This window comes from Raphanus sativus, chromosome 8, assembly GCF_000801105.2.
Source record: "Raphanus sativus cultivar WK10039 chromosome 8, ASM80110v3, whole genome shotgun sequence".
In the NCBI taxonomy this organism is placed as follows: Eukaryota; Viridiplantae; Streptophyta; class Magnoliopsida; order Brassicales; family Brassicaceae; genus Raphanus; species Raphanus sativus.
The window spans coordinates 5,430,311-5,449,655 of record NC_079518.1 but is presented as its reverse complement, the minus strand read 5'-3'; the positions used below and the strand labels follow the sequence as shown (position 1 = coordinate 5,449,655).

The 19,345-nt window shown below is 35.1% G+C and overlaps 3 protein-coding genes and 1 pseudogene across 3 annotated transcripts; 2 read left to right on the top strand and 2 right to left on the bottom strand.

Annotated features, from left to right (window-relative positions):
• Positions 1 to 37: 37 nt before the first annotated feature.
• Positions 38 to 1,828, bottom strand: LOC130498704 (non-specific lipid transfer protein GPI-anchored 1-like). Its single transcript, XM_056992261.1, has 2 exons — positions 1,392 to 1,828; positions 38 to 409 (listed from the first exon to the last, which is right to left on the bottom strand). The coding sequence occupies exons 1-2, from the start codon at positions 1,747 to 1,749 to the stop codon at positions 180 to 182; spliced, it is 588 nt and encodes a 195-aa protein (XP_056848241.1). The 5' UTR covers positions 1,750 to 1,828; the 3' UTR covers positions 38 to 179.
• A 2,737-nt stretch (positions 1,829 to 4,565) lies between these two features.
• On the bottom strand, positions 4,566 to 5,926 carry LOC108822724 (haloacid dehalogenase-like hydrolase domain-containing protein At2g33255; annotated as a pseudogene).
• Positions 5,927 to 9,412: 3,486 nt separating this feature from the next.
• LOC108822714 (U-box domain-containing protein 45) lies at positions 9,413 to 13,591 on the top strand. Its single transcript, XM_018595859.2, has 6 exons — positions 9,413 to 9,745; positions 10,080 to 10,183; positions 10,390 to 10,575; positions 10,681 to 10,788; positions 11,003 to 12,159; positions 12,584 to 13,591. The coding sequence occupies exons 2-6, from the start codon at positions 10,133 to 10,135 to the stop codon at positions 13,392 to 13,394; spliced, it is 2,313 nt and encodes a 770-aa protein (XP_018451361.1). The 5' UTR covers positions 9,413 to 9,745; positions 10,080 to 10,132; the 3' UTR covers positions 13,395 to 13,591.
• A 1,070-nt stretch (positions 13,592 to 14,661) lies between these two features.
• Positions 14,662 to 19,338, top strand: LOC108818996 (probable pre-mRNA-splicing factor ATP-dependent RNA helicase DEAH4). Its single transcript, XM_018591977.2, has 16 exons — positions 14,662 to 15,147; positions 15,233 to 15,325; positions 15,416 to 15,520; positions 15,604 to 15,821; positions 15,902 to 15,954; positions 16,056 to 16,172; positions 16,264 to 16,355; positions 16,853 to 16,939; positions 17,229 to 17,443; positions 17,544 to 17,636; positions 17,718 to 17,841; positions 17,948 to 18,101; positions 18,287 to 18,356; positions 18,482 to 18,642; positions 18,782 to 18,957; positions 19,065 to 19,338. The coding sequence occupies exons 1-16, from the start codon at positions 14,948 to 14,950 to the stop codon at positions 19,222 to 19,224; spliced, it is 2,118 nt and encodes a 705-aa protein (XP_018447479.1). The 5' UTR covers positions 14,662 to 14,947; the 3' UTR covers positions 19,225 to 19,338.
• The last annotated feature ends 7 nt before the right edge of the window (positions 19,339 to 19,345 follow it).

Sequence of the window (19,345 nt, the reverse complement as noted above, 5' to 3'; positions counted from 1 at the left end):
ATATAAAACTTTAGTTATGTGTGGAAAGAGATAAAGATTAAGCGGGAAAGTTCATTCATTACAACAAATGGTCCGAAGCAAGAAACACACTCGACAAGATAAGTCTTAAAATTTTGAGACAAAAGCTCCACACAATAAAGAAAGAAAGATTACATCCCCTAATATCACGTGCCTACCGTCTAGGCCAAACCCATCCAAGGCAAGGTCGAGAGGAAGGAGACGGTCATCGAAGCGACGGCTAGAGCCATTACGGCGTGGCCATCTTTTATGGAAGCTGATCCTGCTTTCTCGCTAGACATCGCTGGAGTTGCTGGAGACGTTCCTCCCGGTGCAGACGGTGTTGTTGAGGTGGCATTGCTTGTTGTGAATACGGCTGCCTCTGGTGAGCTTGGCAAAATCCCGAGGAGTTCTGTTCATTCAATGCACGTTTGTAACTTTTAACATGTAAACAATCTTTCTCAAATGTTTCAAAAAAAAAAATCTTTCTCAAAAAAAAAAAACTTATAACATGTAAACAATATATATGTCAACAGACCAAACAGATTATTTTATTGCAGAAAGTATATTCTTGAAAATTCGACTATAATCAGTCAATCATTTCAAAGTCAAATATCTATATTAAAAAAACAATGTGAAATATTAAAACGTAAAGAGCATTTAAGAGGAGGTATACTATTATTTTATGAGTTTTATTTTATGAATTAAATTGTTTTTAAAAAATTAGTAACATTGGATTTTTATTAGGTCGTAAATTCAATAGTAAAATCTAATTTTTTAGTTACAGTTACAATCACTATAAATTTCTGATTTTAGTGTTTTCTGAAACTAAAACGATCTCTATCATAATTGCAAAGACTGTTGAATATAAAGTGGCTCTCTTTTGAAAATAAAAATCAAATGGCTGTATAGTAAAAGTAGCTTATAGAAATGTGCTATAAATTAAATGCGATGTTCTGTAAATCTAGTTGCAACCTGATACCTGCCGCGTTAAAGTATTGGGTCCCTAAAGTATTTATAGCTAAATTGGCTATTGGTTGGTTGGTTTCATTTAACTTGGAGCATTAAAAGCTATAAAACTCATGAAAGCAGGTTTTTGACAACGCATGTCCTCCAGTTATATAAAACTTAAAATGAATTCATTATTAATATAAACAAAATCACTAATCCACTTGTCTTGGTCGAAACAATGTGTATCATATAGATAGTTTTGACCGGTTTTGCCTAACACCAGGTCACTATTTCTCTATTTAGCTAGTCTCAATCTCAATATCTAAGTAATTTGCATGTCTTTGGTTCGCATAAAGACACATGAAGATATCATAACTCATAAGCAGATCGAGATTAATATGTTGATACAAAGAACTTTGAGCCAAATAAACGAGAAAACGTACTTGGACAGTTGGAGATGCTAGCGTTGTGGAGCTGACAAGAAGTTGGAAGTTGAATGAGTTTGGCTTCTTGAATACCAAGATCCTTAAAAGCTTGTCCTCCTGACTTGGCTTGTTGAATCAAGAAACACAAACACTTTGGATCTTTCTCTTTTATTCCTTCGATAGCGTCACAACACTTCTTAGATGGATTTGGTGCCTTCCCTGTCGCGAAATCCAAACACAAAGTCACCGTTTGAATATCTTTGCTACATTCGTCTAACAAAGATCCTCCTCCCGCCGGAGCCGCCGGTGTAGCAGCGGAGATGGAGGCAACGACCGTCATGGTTACTAGGAAGAGGTGAAAGTAGAAACCCTTCATTTTTAGTCTTTCACACTTTTTTTTCTGCTCTTTTTCTGTTGGGGATTTTGTTTGTATTTAAAAGCTTAAATGACTTTGTGGTGTGTTGTGTAATAAATGTCACTGTGGTATGTGTAGTTGGGAGTTTAGATCCACAACCATAATACATTAACATTAAGAGTCGACGCTGATATAATTCTTGATTTATTGACCTTTTTGTTTGTTTGCGTGTTGGTATTATTGGCGCAAAAGAGTGAAATAACACATAGGTTTATCAATAAGGAAAGTGCTTTTAAAAAACGTGAGTAATGTTCTTTCATTATAACGCATTTTAGCCCAAATTATATGCACGTTTGTTCTTTTCATTATAACGCATAGCCCAAATGTGAGTATGTTCTTACCAATCTCTAGGTATTGTAATCGTCTTATGTGCACTTGCAGTTCGAAAGCTAGTCAGAGGAAAACACTTCTTCTTCCTTCCAGTAGGTTTCAGAGCTGTTTCGTGTTATGTAGGTTGATCCTGACGTTCAATCTTGCTCACGAAAGCCAATCCAAGTCGGTTCTTCATCCACATAGAGGACGAAAACCTACCCTACACTCATCATCTATTCACTTGTGGCATATACCTTGGCTGATGAAGAAAACCCAACAAACAATCAAATTATGATAACAATAGACATCTTTATTCTAATACTAAAAGGGAAAAATCACAAGAAGTACTACCAATTAATCTAGTAGTTTAAATTCCTAGTTCACCTACAAATGATCTTTGAGATCACATGTTCAGATTGGATTGAAATAAATCTATTTTAAGGAATTAGTTAAATTAAATTGTTTAAACTTAGTCCAAAAATATGTATGGGCTTACATACTCGAAAACCTCTAACTCGGTAAAAAAAGTTAACTTAATCCACGAGAGAAAAAAAAAGCCAAAGCTAATATAAGATTCCACATGGCACATGGCACATATATGTCTAAATAAGGAAACTTATAGATATTTCCAAGTAAAAAATATAAGATTCCACATAGTGAAGAATACTAGAGAGATAAGTTCCTTCATATATTTTTCAAGTGATTAGAATTCTGATTTTCCACTTCAATACTTTGTAGTTTATAGATGGAATTGTGAATACCAAATCTAAATACATGTAAAAGCTTCTAGATTGTTTAGGTCTATACCACTAACAAAGATAACATGATGTACTTTGCATCACATACGAAGGCTTCTTACCGTATTGACCGATAAATTTCTAAATAACTACTAAATCTACATTCTAAACCATTACTATATATGATTACAAACTATGAAGTTAAAACTAAAATAAAAAGCAACATGATCTCTGAAACTAAACCCAATATGATCTCTGGAAATGAAAAAGCAATATGATCAACCTGTCCTTGTACTTATTGTTGTTGAAGACCACTTTAAAAATATAGTTTCTTTGACGAGATCTGAGAGCATCAATAACGGCAGTTGTTTAGAGAGAACGCTTGGAACAAAAATATTAAATAAATGAGTGGGTCCCATAGAAAACACAAGCCACACATGATTTGTTGCTTGTATAAGCAGCGTTGTTTGGTGTTTCCGCGGGCCCCACCGACGCGTGGTGGTCTGCGATTGGTCCTTTCCAATTTTTTTTTTTTTTTTTTAAATCACACAGAAAAAAAAATATTTAAAAAAAATAAAAACTTAAGCACCTCTTTTTTAGCTTCCTGCGTTAAGGATGCTCTGATAATCTAAAGTCGTTACTCGTGGACAATTATACTTTTAGGGGTGGGTGTTCGGGTACCCGTTTGGGTTCGGATCGGGTATTTCGGATTTTCGGGTATTTTGGTATAGGGATATAGAACCAGTTCGGGTATTTCTGTACTTCGGGTCGGGTTCGGGTATTTTAGTTCGGGTTCGGTTATTTCGGATCGGGTTCGGATATTTAGATTTTAGAAGAAATAAAAATAAAATTTTCAATTTTTTAAAATTTCTTGTATTTAAAAATATAGATTTTACTTAACTGATTTTTCTATTTTTTATAGATTGAATGATTAATATATTTGGAGATAACATTTCAAAAATAAAAATATTAATTTGGCTATTGTTTTTAAACTTTGGATGTAACTTTTGTTAATACATGTATTTTAAATGAATATCAATTTTTTTTTCATAATTATATATATACTATATGATCTTAAAGTATGTGTAACATCAATATAAATATTTTAAATAAAATGAGAGATGTAAACTAGAAAAATAAGAGTAAGTATACATATGTTCGGTTATATTCGGATATCCATTCGGGTTCGGGTATTATCTGTTCGGGTTCGGATATCCAATCTCTCCTAACTTAATATCTGTTCAGGTATTTTACTATTTCGGTTCGGATTTCGGTTTGGATTTTTCGGGTCGGGTTCGGGTACCACTTTGGATATCGGATAAAGTCCCCACCCCTACTTTATAGTGACTTATTTGATACGTCTCATAAGTAAATTTCGTAGAGGAGACTCTCAACTAAACTAACTAACAAATATAATTAAAGAAAATTCACACGTAGGGACGACTTGCCAAAAAATAAAAGGATTTTCAGCTTCTACTGCACATCCCATTAATATACTACTACTATTAGTTAGTACTTAGAGCACCATTATCCTAAAGACCCATTTAGAGGTTCTTAATTTTTTTTTAATACTTTTTAGTGGTAAAAGTGAATTAGGAGACAGCACTAAGAGATCCTGCTATTTTTGTGCTCCAATGGGAGTCTCCTATTAGGGGTTCTTAAAATTTTTTAAAAAACTAAAGTTAACATTTCTTCTGATTTAAAGGCTTAAACACATTCATCAACCAATCAATCAAAAACTCATCATTCGATTGCTTAAAAACAGGAACCAGCATCACGAAATCAAGAAACAAATAAACAGAATCATAGATCATGGAACACAGAGACAGATAACTTGTAATGCTTCTCGGATGTTACCTAAGAGTACTTGAAATGCTGTAAAACCGTGGGGGAGTTGCAGACTTTCTTTCTTTGCAACGAACTCCAACACCTTCACTATCCGGAAACAGAGAGCTTCTGTAACTTTTGAAGAACTGTTGTCCAAATCAGCTTGGACGATCTGCTGCTCAAGCTGCAACAAACAATTCAAGAATCATTCATGAATGAATTCAAAACAAAAACTATGTTTCTTTCACAGTTTCTAATAATTCTTTTGTCACTTAAAGTTATCAAAATACTTACGTCAAAACGTTGGTGGAAGATGTCGATCGCCTTCTTAACATTTCGTGTGATCAGCCCCCACCTACATAAAATGAAACAACCAGTAGCTTATCTTCTTACCCGTGAGTTTTATTGCATCCTTAACATAAAAGAAAAATTATCTGAAAGCATATTTTATCTTCTTGGAATCAAGAAAGCCACATAGCTACTCAGCACCTGGAACATAGTTTTCACCATATTTGAAGAGAATCAAACCTCTAACCACCAAATAAACACAGTACTAGCACTCAGACCAAAGGAAAACTACTTTCATTAACATATGAAAGACAACGAAATTTCAAACTACTCAATACTCCATAGACCATAAAGTCTTGTAACACATCAAGATCCAAAAAAAAAAGTTTTTTTCTTCGAAGTTCCAATCTTTATCAACTGTAACACTACCAAGTCTTAATCTTTAACCAAACTCAAGAATCAAGGAGTAAACCGTACCGGACATGATTTGGAGCTTATCGATTCCCTGTTTCTCGTAGTCAGCGATGGTTTCATACGCCTTCTGCTGTTTATCGGCGCTCCGACTCGATGTGGTGAAGAATATCGATTCCGGTAGGGCTCTCCGCCTTGATTCGCTTGTACTCGTCTTCACCTAAGACAGACCTGTAAATTACCGCAAAATCGATGATCCGAACCGTAAGAGTTCCGTCCATGTCGAATACGACGCCTCGCAGGCGAGACTTGGCGTTTGTGGTGAGATTCTCCATGGAAATCGAGGAAGAATAAGGTCTGAGTGTGAGAGAAACAAATGTTCTTGATAAGAGGAAAGTCATTGAAAGAAAGAGATGGTTAATAAAACAGGAGGAGGCAAAGAGATGCGGAGAAAAGAAGTCTCTCCGGTGGAAATCGAAGAGGAAGACGATTGAAGAGGAAGTAGGAAACGCTAAGTCTTGACACGTGTCTTTAAGAGACCGTCTCATATTGTTCCAGTTTAAGACACGTTTCTTCACTTATTACATGTTTTTTATTTATTTTAATTCTCTTTTACACTAAGAGACAGTCTTAGAAGACTGCGATAATGATACTCTTAGTAATATTAAGAGAGATGTAATTTCGATTCCTTCTTTTAATTATGTGAAACTTTTCAAAGGTACAAGCCATTGACTAACGATGATTTGATTATCGAATTGAATAATTTTTAGAAGTTTGTAGATCAAACACTTGTCTTATTTAATCCTTCAACGGTTACCTACCTATGTTTCCTATGTTTCTTCTCAAACAAAACTTATCATCAAATCTTCTTTTTAAAGAAGCAGACACGAGAGTCATATGTATAGTTAATCTGATCCAATTCACTTTCTTTATTTCTCTCTTCTTGGTCTCCAGCTTTTCTCTCCTTGAATAACAAGAAATAAGAATGTTCTGGTTTAAAAAAAGAAACGCACTCCAGGATTTGAAAGAAAGTGTCAAGTGTTACCAACGTGAATTATCTGTTTGCTATCAGGATTGTTTGACTTTAATTTGGAAAAAGAGCTATTCACAGTCCAGTATAAGAGCATATCCAACCTCATTCCATAATTTACTTCAAATTAAGAAATGAAGTTAAAAATGGAGTGGAAAATGGAGTGATGACCAAAAAATAAAAGTATTACTGACTCCATTTTCTACTCTATTTTCAACTCCATTTCTTAATTTGAAGTAAATTATAGAGTGCAGTTAGAGATGTCCTAACTTAGACCTAAAGGCCCTGAAAGGTTGGAACTGATACCTATTGCTTGCATTATTCTCATATATTTCCTCTGATGTCCCAACATCTTAACCTACAAGAATAATAAAGCAGATCGGAAGATAAAATGATAACTTTCATTTTTTCGTTCTTTAGGTGGAATACATAAATTACTTAGGCTAAAACGATGATTAATAGGTTGAGTATATATTTTTCATCAAGCAAACCCTAAATTTATAGTTAAAAATATTATCGAACACAAATAAGCTATGTTAGGCATAGAGTAAACTTTTCAACATCTTTCGGAGGTTGATGTAGACCATTGTTATCTTGCTATAATGAAAGAAAACAAATTCTAGTAGGATAGAATAAATAAGAAAATGTTGTATATATATCTAAGTTAAATCATTGTAGTGTATTTTATATCTGAGTTCTAAACTAAATAGATTACAAGAATGAGTATTCTATGTTTAGATATGACATAAAATAAAATATAGTTACATAATTTAATAAAATATATGTACACTCTTACTTATGTTACTAATAGTTTTCATATTTTTGAAAATTTTAAAACTTATAATATTATTTTTTGACTACAAAAGGGTAAAATATATTCAAAAGTAGTCTAAAGATTAAAAATCCTAATGAGATAAATAAAAGAGTGTTCTATTTTACCAATTCTCTTTTTTTATCAACTTGAGTAATTTTCTGTTTTTTATACGTGATGATTCAACTTTCTTTAGGAAAATATAAATAAAGAAACGACAATTTTAGCTTTTTGAGTTCTCTATATTATTTTGGAATATATGCCAAATTGAAATAATAATTTATAATCATAAAAATTGTGGCATATTTTTAAAATAATAATAATTAAAAGCGAACATGGTCGACAACGAATAATGTGTAAATAATTATAAAACTGAAATTAATAGAGGTGATTCAAGAACATTGAGAGAGGTTTGTAGTTTAGGGGATATTTAAATGTAGATCTAAATAGCCGACACATACATGTATGGTCGGCGCGTGTCGGCCGTCGAAGTCGGCAAACCCTCAACTCTCCCTCCAATACAGTTTCAAACATTTGGTTTATTCTTTGCTTTAAGTAACAGTAACAGTATCTTTTATTACTATACTAGTTGATAACTGTAACAACAAACAATGGTACAAGATGTGGAAATATAAATGATTTTCTCCGTATAGTTATTGTTTAAAAAATTTCCACTAATATTATAAAATAATTGGTTTAATTTTTTATTAATACTCCCTCCGTTTTTTATTATAAATCGTTTTAGAACTATAGACATAAATTAAGAAAATCATTAATTTTTTAGATTTTCTAAACAAAAATATCGTTAATTATTTATCTAATTACAATTCAACCAATACAAAAATAGAAGATATTTTATCATTGGTTATACTGCATTAAGTGTAAATAAATTTTACATAAAAAACCGAAAACGACTTATAATTCGGAATAAATGAACTTCTCTAAAACGACTTATATTAAAAAACGGATGGAGTATTATTTTAGAGAAATTAGATCTAATAACAAAAAAACTATAATTCGTTAACTAACCAAAAACCTACCATCTCTCGTACCTTTTCTTCCTATCTCTCTCTCTCTAATGTCTCTACCAAAATCTAATATTTTTTTTGTTATTTAGCAAAGAAGCCCATTATTTTATTTGGTTGTACTGGTTGAAAACTTCAAAACAGATAAAATTCAAAAATGTATCTGTTATTATTTTATTAATAAAAATCTAAAATATTATTGATATGAAATGGCAAAAAATAAATTGTATAGCAGTTACTTTGAGTTTAAAGTTATAATTCTCTTTAAGTCTGTGTATGCAATTTTTATAGCAGTTATGATATTTAAAAATTAAAATACAAACTATTTTGTATTTTGTCTTCCAAATCTATTTTTTAAAATAGAAAAAAAAAATCAAACCAACTAATCGATAACTGAAAGTTAAATTTATATAATTAAAATCTAACTTAGAAATTTGAGAATTTCATATGCTTACAATATTGCCAAATACTTTAAAGTTCTTACCAGCTAAGTTAATTCACCCAAAATTGCATATTTCTTTTCATCTTTACTTAATACTAATAATAACTTGCACATTCGTTAAAGAAAAGAAAATAGCTTGCTAATTGGTTAACCCTCTATCACGCTTGTGTAGTTCATGAGAAAGGCAAAATGAAAAGGAGAGCTTTGAAGTAAAGACGTGTTTAATAAATGTCGGTGAAAAATGGACCTCTCGATTAGCATCACCATTCATACTTCGACCGATCCAATACGTCAATAGCTGTTTATTATGCATCACATATTCATTCATTATCATCACTCGACGACAAAAGACAAGAAAACACTATCATCTACAAAATTAGAAATTTGAAAACTCTAACCAAATCTTTTTGTTTTGTTCAGCAGTGATCAAATCATTTGATAATTTGAAAACTTACATTGCATTTTGCATAAAAAGACACCGTAATGATTTTCTTGTAGTCACATCCTAGAGATTTGACGACCATAATGATGTAAAAGAAACTATGAATATGAGTATCCTAATTGGCTTTTTGTGTTCTAATAATAAAAATGTCGCCTAATAATACCGTCGCTAATGCAAAATCTAAAATCATTTGAAAAGAATAAAATAAAATAAAAGAGTATTTTAAGTAAAACAAGAACAGAATCTTTATAACTAAAATAATATTTACTTAGAAGTAATAGAAAAACAAATCTCTTTGTGTGTACTTGCATCCTCGCAAGCCTTGGCTTTATTTTGACTTCAGAATAACTTCTCCTTTCTTCTCTTCACTAAATATTTTATTTTTTTTCTCTTCAATTTTTTTTTTCTCAATAGGTGGAATCAGCCATAGCCAAAAGCTTCTCCTCTCTGATTTGTTGGGATCGAGAGAGACTTTGTCATGAAAATTTGTAGAAACATCATCTCAAAGAGAAGTATATCATTATAGCTAATGTGTGATGCTCTTCTTTTGACCACCACCTCTGTTGGTTTATGACCAGACTCATCGTTGTTCTGCCTACTTTTATCAGATGCAGATTGAAGATTCATGTTTGGTATGTTTGTTCCTCTGTTTCCACCAGATTTTTATGTTTATCTGAGTATTTTTTTTTCTTTCTGGGAAATGAACCAGATTGGTTTTGATTCTTGTTCTTGTGTTCTGATTTGTTGATGTTTCTTTCATCTGTTACTTGACATCCAAGACTCTTCCTTCTAACTATTTTAACCAGATTTGTTTTATGTCTTGTCTTTTTGATCTTCTTGGCTCTGTTTCTTATTTACTTATAAATTTGTTTTTTTCTTTTCTAGACACAACACTGAGTTGGATTTGTTTTCTGTAGACTGGTTTAGCTAATCACTGATTCATGTTCTTTTTTTTCCTCCTTGTAGTGTTGAGTTTTAAACCGACAGAACTATTGTCATAGATATATATACAGCAAACAATGGATGCTAACGAAGTTGAAGAGAGTTTCTTTGCCCCTGGTGATGCCAAGGTATCTGAATCAGACTCCTTTTTTTTTTCTTCCCCCAATAAATTATTCAAAATTTTTTTCCCTGAGATATTTCACCAAGACATTATAAGATTCTTCTCTTGCATTGATTCAATTAATACTATCAATCTGTACCTCTAGCTCTTGATTTTTTTTTTCCTTTAATTGCAAGTGTAAAAAGAGTGGCTAACAGATTATTATTATTTCAGCTACATGGAGAAATGTGCAACGCCCTATCAGCGATCTACTGCAGGATCATGTCTATATTCCCCTCGCTCGAAGATGCTCGGCCGAGAAGCAAATCAGGAATACAAGCTTTGTGTTCACTTCACGTTGTTTTAGAAAAAGTGAAGAACATCCTACGCCATTGCACTGAATCTAGTAAACTATATTTGGTAAGTTTTTTTTCTTATATGTCTTATTATAAAAAAACAATTCAAAAGTTCTTAATTCTTCTCTCTAAGTCTAAACCAACCAAGCTCCTTTTTGACATGGTATAGGCTATAACAGGAGATTCAGTAGTTTTGAAATTCGAAAAGGCGAAAACTTCTCTTTTAGATAGCCTTAGACGTGTTGAAGACATAGTCCAACAGTCCATTGCCTCTCAGGTTTGTTTTACTTTTTGTTTTTTCTTCTCTCTTATTAGTTTTGATGATATTGTAAATTTTTAACTTTTAGAAATTTAATTTATTATTTATCAATTTAGTCTAATATTTTTAATTTCGTATTGGACACGAAATATCTCAGGATCAGCAGTGTCTGTGGTACTCTTGTTTTGTCTTCTAGAGTTCAATGCTTTTATTCACGTCTTACTTTTTGCAGATTTTGGAGATTATAACGGAACTAGAGAACACTCAGTTCTCGCTTGATCCATCAGAGAAGGAAGTCGGCGATCAGATCATTGGACTGCTGCAACAAGGAGGCAACTTCGAGAGCTCATCCGAGAACAACAACGAGCTCGAAGTTTTCCATCAGGCTGCTACTAGACTAGGCATCACATCTTCAAGAACAGCACTAACAGAGCGAAGATGCCTCAAGAAACTCATCGAGAGGGCAAGAATGGAGGAGGACAAGAGGAAAGAATCAATCGTGGCGTACCTGTTGCATCTCATGAGGAAGTACTCGAAGCTGTTCAGAAGCGAGATCTGGGATGACAATGATTCGCAAGGTAGCAGCTCACTGCCTTGTTCACCGACTGTTCAAGGCTCTCTCGACGATCCCCCAGGCCGTGCTTTCGACAGACAGCTGTCTAAACTGAGCTCCTTCAACTTCAGACCTTGTAATAACAACAACAGGAGATCTTCTGTGCAGATGTCTGTTCCTCCGGATGAGTTAAGGTGTCCTATTTCGTTGCAGCTTATGTATGATCCTGTTATCATCGCCTCTGGACAAACGTATGAGAGATTATGTATCGAGAAATGGTTCAGCGATGGACACAGCACATGTCCCAAGACTCAGCAGCAGCTTTCTCATCTATGCTTGACTCCTAACTACTGTGTCAAGGCTCTGATATCGAGTTGGTGTGAGCAGAACGGCGTTCAGGTCCCTGATGGGCCTCCCGAGTCTCTAGACCTTAACTACTGGAGGCTGGCCTTGTCTGTGTCCGAGTCTTCAGGGAAAAGTGTTGGTTCTTGTAAGTTTAAGGATGTGAAGGTGGTTCCTCTGGAAGAAAGTGGGACTATTAAAGAGGAATCTTGCGAGCTAGAATACCAGGAAGAAGCTGAAGTGACACTTGTTGAGAGATGTTCAGAGCTGTTAACCACTTTGAGTGAAGTGGATACTTTGAGGAAGAAGTGCAGAGTTGTTGAGCAGATGAGAGTGTTGCTTAAGGATGATGAGGAGGCTAGGATTCTCATGGGGGAGAATGGGTGTGTTGAAGCTTTGCTTCAGTTTCTTGGAGCAGCTCTCAATGAAAAGAATGATTCAGCTCAGAAAGTTGGAGCCATGGCTCTCTTTAACTTGGCTGTGGACAACAACAGGTATGACTCTTAACTTATGATTGATGTTCAGACAAAAGTTAGTTCTAAAAATCGGTCTAGTACGCCTAGGCGGTATTCGGTCATAACCGAAACATTTTTCTTAAAATTCAATTTATGTGACTCATATTAGGTTAAAAACTTTTATAAACATGTTAAAATAAGTTTTAATCAATCTAAATTTGTCTAAATCTGTCAAATCAAGCAATAATATTAGTTTAAATCAACAAATATTATAGTTTCTTATTTTTTATATGTCTAATTTTTATACTTCATCAGAATAATTTATAAATAAACCTAAAATTTTTAAATATCTAATATAAATATAAAATATATTTTTTAAAAAATCAATAATCTATTAAATTTTTTTAACATTAATTATTCTTACTTTGTAAACTGGAGGATCTCATTTTGTGGGAATTTTCAGGAACAAGGAGTTGATGTTAATATCAGGAATCATTCCTCTGCTGGAGGAGATGCTGTGTAACCCACACTCCCACGGTTCAGTGACAGCCCTTTATCTAAACCTCTCGTGTCTCGAAGATGCAAAACCCATCATAGGTTCGAGCCTAGCAGTTCCTTTCATGGTGAACCTTCTCTGGACAGAGACCGAAACACAATGCAAAGTCGATGCCCTCCACGCTCTTTATCACCTCTCCACCTACCCTCCAAACATTCCCTGCCTTCTGTCAGCTGACATTGTCAACGCTCTTCAATCGCTCACCGTCAGCGATGACCAGCGGTGGACGGAGAAGTCCTTAGCTGTACTGTTGAATCTTGTTTCGAACGAGGCGGGAAAGGATGAGATGGTTTCGGTACCTGGCCTGGTGAGCAACCTAGCCACGATTCTTGACACTGGTGAAGCAAATGAGCAAGAACAGGCGGTTTCTTTGCTTTTGATACTATGCAAACACAGCGAGATGTGTAGCCAGATGGTTTTGCAAGAAGGGGTGATACCTTCTTTGGTGTCTATCTCTGTAAACGGGACTCAACGGGGAAGAGAGAGGGCGCAGAAGCTTCTGACACTGTTTAGAGAGCTGAGGCAGAGGGATCAAACTCATCTCACAACAACAGAACCGCATGTAGAGGTTGTTTGTCCGGAAGAGGGAGGATTCTCTGTAGCTGCAGCCGCTGTAACAGAGTCCAAACCGCAGTGTAAGTCGGCATCAAGAAAGAGAATGGGAAGAGCGTTCAGTTTTCTGTGGAAAAGCAAGAGCTTCTCTGTTTACCAGTGTTAGTTTGTGTAAAGTTGTCCTTGTTTTCACCCTCCTTAAGAGACTTATTATTATCTCTTTTTGAAAGAGTCTTGGAGGACCCAAAAAGATGCTTTGTATAGTTTTTTGGTTCAACTCTTTTACCTTCTATATATGGATTTGCTGTGGAAACATTTTTTTTGGTTAAAACTAAAAAGTAACTCAAAGATTTGTTAGTGTTATTTCTTCATTACCACTTTGAGACTACAATAAAAAATATTTGTCAGTGGAAGTAAGCCCAATGTATTATCAATTAATGTGTGAATTACTTAAAAAAACACAGTTCGAAATCAAGTTTGGAGAACCACATACATGTACAATTTGCGGAACCAGAGATGAAGGATCAGAAGATGAAACGATTGAAGAGATCGAAAAGACAATAGTAGAAAAATCAATCAACAAAAAGTAGCTAACATCAATCACATGAAAGATGTAACTATTTGTATGAATAAAAGTAGAAAATAAGATTTCACAATGTAATAATGAAAGAGTGGACAAATAATGAACCACACGTCCTGTAAAATAGTTCTGTTTTTATCCTATATGTTATAAATATATGTGTAAACCTCGCTTGTTAAGAGCAGAGTGAAATAAGAAATCGAACAAATTTCGTTTAAAAGAGTTCGAAAAAAAATTTCTCTAAAAAACTCTAACTGTTGAAACTAAAAAGTAATTAAAAGATTTGTTAGTGTTGTTTCTTCATTCACCACTTTGAGACTACAATAAAAAACTCTTAAGACTACAAAAAATTCTTAAATGTTGAAACTAAAAAATAACTCAAAGATTTGTTAGTGTTGTTTCTACACTCACCACTTTGAGACTACAATAAAAAATGTGTCAGTGGAAGTAAGCCCCGTTCTGTATTAATCCCGCATTAGGGAAGTGAATTACTGTTAAATTGGCCATAATATCTTGGCTCGAGAGACAGGCTCCATACACGTGTCTCAGCCATAACGTCTCCCAAGCACAAGACTCACTCGTTACCGAGGCCGCATCTCTGCGGAATGGTGGCCCGGCGACTTTCCAGGGCCCGAGCTTTGACAAGCCCATAGCCCAATCACTTCTTCCACTGACTGTTGCTAACCAACAGATTGTTTCTCTTATTTATAGACTAGTCGGACCAGAAGTATAGTCGATGTGGGACGTTGCTCGTTTCTTTCTTTTTCTTGTAAAGTTTACCATTTACAAAAAGTTAGAAGGCAGATTCATACAGTGATGTAAGATCCAAAGCTTTTCGGTAATTTTTCATTGTAAAAATTTACAAAATTTAAAGGACAAGAGCCGCTAAACGGGAAAGAGGGTCCTGATTCTAGACTTTTGAGTTTGCTGAGGATCTGTTTGACTCCCAATAATAATAAGATTTCGAATGCAAAGGGTTTAGAAGAAGAAACTGTGCTGCTGATTCGAGATTTCTCGAGACGCCGGAGTAAGATTAGGGTTCCGGTCTACTGTGAAACCTATCGCGTCACTCGGAGAAACGAATTAGAGATTCTAGACTAAAGCAGAAGTAGCAGCTACAGCTTGTGTTTTTGTCGATAATGGCGAATCTCCCGATCCTCCAATTCGAAGAGAAGATCGTCGAAACAGTGGAGAGCAACCCAGTGGTGGTCATCATCGGAGAAACCGGTTCCGGAAAGAGCACTCAGCTCTCCCAGATCCTCCGTCGTCACGGCTACACAAACTCCGGCGTCATCGCCGTCACTCAGCCCCGTCGTGTCGCCGCCGTTTCCGTCGCCAGGTGAGTTTATTCTTATTCTTCAACTCTTTTGTTTGAGAAGATCTCGGGGAATTGATGTGATTTTTTTGTGGCGCTTTTTTTTCAGGCGAGTAGCGCAGGAGCTTGATGTAACCCTAGGAGAAGACGTTGGTTACGCGATACGTTTCGAAGACAGAACGTCGAGCAAAACGCGCATCAAGTAATATAGAATAATCATGCTCACTTTGTTTAGTTAGTTATGACTTCACCTCATTGTTGGGATTGTTTATTTGCTCCCTCCTCCTCGTAGGTACCTTACAGATGGAGTCTTACTCCGTGAGAGCCTCTCTAACCCAATGCTTGATGATTACTCTGTCATCATATTAGATGAAGCTCACGAGAGGAGTTTAAACACGTAATGATTTTTAATTTTTTATTATAATGTTTCAGACCTGATCTCGGTCTTTTATTAATTTGGTTCGTTTTTTTTTTTGTCAGGGATATTCTGTTGGGGCTAATGAAACGTCTGGTTAGAATCCGTTCGTCGAACTTCAAAGTCCTTATAACCTCTGCAACGCTTGACGGCGAAAAGGTTTCTCGATTCTTTTCGGGGTGCCCTGTGCTGAATGTACCTGGGAAGTTATACCCTGTGGAGATATTGTACAGCAAAGAGCGTCCTGGCAGTTATATTGAGTCGTCTCTCAAAGTAGCCATTGGTATGTGCTCTCATCGTCGTTCAGTTTTTAGTAAGATTTATGGTTTAATCTTGCGAAAACCTTGTTGTTACTACTTGCAGATATACATGTTCGTGAGCCAGAAGGTGATATCTTAATCTTTATGACGGGGCAGGTCTGTTTCATTTGTTTTATTACTCTTGTTCATTGAAACTTGGTAGAACCGTCTAGATTTCTTGCGTTTCTTATTTGTATTGTATGCTGTGCTTTAAATAGGATGATATAGAAAAGTTAGTATCAAAGCTGGAGGAAAAAGTAAGAAGCTTAGCAGAAGGATCCTGTATGGATGCTATTATTTATCCTCTTCATGGATCTCTGCCACCTGAGATGCAGGTAACGATTTGTGGATTTTGTTTCTGCAATCAAGATCTCTTGGTGTCTAAAATGTTTTTGTAATTTGTATTGACTTTTACCATTCCTGTAGGTTCGTGTATTTAGTCCACCTCCTCCAAACTGCCGGAGGTTTATTGTTGCTACAAATATTGCTGAAACTTCCCTCACCGTGGATGGGGTTGTGTAAGAAACCTGAATTTTTAAATTATATATTTGGTTTTCACGTCTGATACCTACCGTTTTCCATTAACGGCATAACATAAGATGCTTTTTTCATGTTAAGTCTAGTCCAGGAATCATCAATAAATATTTGCTGTTGACTTATATAGTCTAATTGAAGACTGCAAATTGTGTCATCAGGTCCAGTAATCGAACCAATCAGATATTTTTTTGCTGGCTTATTTTTGTCTTTTTACTCCTCGCTTCTTGTAGTTCACTTTAGATTTCAGTACATGTTTACTCATGATCACTTTAGTTGAAAAATGTAATAAGTATGAGAATAGTTTTTACACTGCATTCTTGAATCTGCTTGTTTGGTCTGATTCTTCTGTTACTGTTGCCAAATATCGTATTAGGATGCATCATGATTTTTTGTGTACATTTTAAGCAAGTTTTCAAATTATGTTTTGAATGTGGAGATCGATAGCATTTTCAGATAACCCTATTCTTTTCTATGACAGGTATGTTATTGATTCGGGGTATGTGAAGCAAAGACAATATAACCCATCAAGTGGAATGTATTCTCTTGATGTTACTCAAATTAGCAAGTAAGCAAATGAGTTTTTGTTTCATAAATCGTGGTTCATTTCATTAAATTATTATTGAAACTTGTATTAATTTATTGGTGCAAAGAATGAACTCGTAGTTGATGTGGCATGATATTTAAAACAGTACCTAGAAGATATCTACTAATAGAGGTTAAATAGGGACCCCATGAGTTATAACTTATGCTTTATCAGGAATAGCAGTTGTCTCTTGCTCTGGTTTTCATCAAGATCCTACATACTTATTGCGCTTTGAATTTTTTTTAATCTATTTCACTGTGGTGTTACACAGAGTGCAAGCTAACCAACGTGCTGGACGTGCTGGTAGAACGAGACCTGGGAAATGTTACCGATTATACCCCTTGGCAGTCTACCGGGATGATCTCCTTGATGCAACGATTCCTGAAATACAACGAACTTCCCTTGCTGGAAGTGTTCTTTACTTGAAATCATTGGATCTTCCTGATATTGACATTCTCAAGTTCGATTTTCTTGACGCTCCATCATGTAAGTACCAATTTTTATTGGGTTAGATGCTCCAAAAGTTCAATTTTATGTTCTTCGGATTCGACATATCTTATGAAATTTCCTGACCTATAATATGCAGCGGAGTCATTAGAAGATGCTTTGAAGCAGTTGTATCTCATTGATGCAATTGATGAGAATGGAGCAATAACAAGTATTGGAAGGACGATGTCTGGTATATTTAGCGCATTTTTTTCATTGTTTTCAGTTTTATTTGTTTTTTCCCCTCAAACTGAGCATATTTGTGGTTCAACAGAGCTTCCACTAGAGCCATCATTGTCAAGGACATTGATAGAAGCAAATGAAAGTGGTTGCTTATCTCAAGCTTTAACAGTCGTTGCTATGTTATCAGCAGAGACTACTCTACTTCCTGTTAGGGGGTTAGTTTGTTTGTGATATACCATTACATGAGTCAGATAATGAAATGTTTCAAATCACAATAGATGCATCAACTCGTCTCGTTATTTTTTTGTGCTTGTATGACAGTAAACCCAGTGAAAGGAAGAGGAAGCGTGATGATGAAGAATCTAATCTTCCTGATGGATCCGGATTTGGTGACCACATTCAACTACTACAGATTTTTGAATGTTGGGACAGTAATAATTATGATATTCGATGGTGCAAAGACAATGGCCTGCAGGTAGATTACTCCATTTTCTTTGTTATCTATTTTCAAATATCCACGTTAAAAGAATGGTGGCTCTTTTCAATTACGAGTGTTTCTGGAATCTAATGCATTTGTTTAGTTAAACCCCTTTTGTTGAAGTTACTTCAAAGGTCGGTTCGTCTATGCCATTAATTTCTTTGTGTGAAAATAATTTGCAGGTGCGAGGGATGGTGTTTGTCAGAGATGTTAGACGACAATTATGTCAGATTATGCAGAAAATATCCAAAGGTTAGTAGTGTTTTATCACAACAAGTTTCAATGGAAGATTTCTTCGTTTGGTTTAAACCAAGTTTTTCCTACATATATTATAGCCTACCGTTACTAAAACGAATTGGTCTTTCTTGACAAACTAGATCGATTGGAAGTTGGGGCACGAGGAAGGAAGGGTTCAAGCCGAGAGGAGTACAGGAAGTTGAGGAAAGCTCTATGTGTGGGTAATGCAAACCAAGTTGCTGAGAGAATGCTTCGTCATAATGGATTCCGAACGCTTACCTTCAAGCCCCAGCTTGTCCAGGTATTAACTTCTCAAACCAATTTTTCTGTTTTATACTTCTTGTTAAGTGACAATGTTAGATCTTATACTAATCATCATTAACTCAGTAGATCTAATAAGAGAGAAGATTGTAAACTCTATTTTTGGGTTTTGATTCCAGGTGCATCCAGCATCTGTGCTGAGTACCGACAAGGATGGTATGCTACCAAATTATGTAGTGTACCACGAACTGATATCCACCACACGACCGTTCATGCGCAATGTTTGTTCGATCGAAATGTCATGGGTGGATCCCATCAAAAGAAAGATTGAGAAATTAGATGTTGGAAAACTGAGGTAAAAGAAAAACAAACATTCATACTTATCCATTCATGTCTTGTTTACTTTTCTTTTCCCTATTGGTTTGGAAGTAATTGACTGGGCTCTTCTTCTGTTATATGTAGTGGTGGAGCTGATAACTCTTTCAAGGAACCTGAAGAGAAGAAGAGCACGGAGTTGTCTACGAGCAGCAACAATGCAGAAACACCTACAGTTTCTGAAAATGTCGAGAGTAGAATCCAAGCAGCTAGAGAACGGTTTCTTGCTCGTAAAGGACAGAAATAAATAGAACATCAAAACAGAATTTTAATTCTTAACTTACCTTTAATATTTTTTTATTTTAAGAAAAGAATGGAGTTTATTTTTGTCTTCTAAGAAATTAAGATACTTCACAACTGATTGGGCT

Excerpts from the sequence above, each read along its gene's own strand:
- LOC108822714 (XM_018595859.2), top strand. The coding sequence starts at position 10,133 with ATGGATGCTAACGAAGTTGAAGAGAGTTTCTTTGCCCCTGGTGATGCC. Across the intron at positions 10,576-10,680 it reads AATCTAGTAAACTATATTTG|GCTATAACAGGAGATTCAGT; the intron begins GTAAGTTTTTTT and ends GACATGGTATAG. Across the intron at positions 12,160-12,583 it reads TTGGCTGTGGACAACAACAG|GAACAAGGAGTTGATGTTAA; the intron begins GTATGACTCTTA and ends GGGAATTTTCAG.
- LOC130498704 (XM_056992261.1), bottom strand. The coding sequence starts at position 1,749 with ATGAAGGGTTTCTACTTTCACCTCTTCCTAGTAACCATGACGGTCGTT. Across the intron at positions 410-1,391 it reads TAGCATCTCCAACTGTCCAA|AACTCCTCGGGATTTTGCCA; the intron begins GTACGTTTTCTC and ends TTGAATGAACAG.
- LOC108818996 (XM_018591977.2), top strand. The coding sequence starts at position 14,948 with ATGGCGAATCTCCCGATCCTCCAATTCGAAGAGAAGATCGTCGAAACA. Across the intron at positions 16,356-16,852 it reads CTCACCGTGGATGGGGTTGT|GTATGTTATTGATTCGGGGT; the intron begins GTAAGAAACCTG and ends TTTCTATGACAG. Across the intron at positions 18,357-18,481 it reads TATGCAGAAAATATCCAAAG|ATCGATTGGAAGTTGGGGCA; the intron begins GTTAGTAGTGTT and ends TTGACAAACTAG.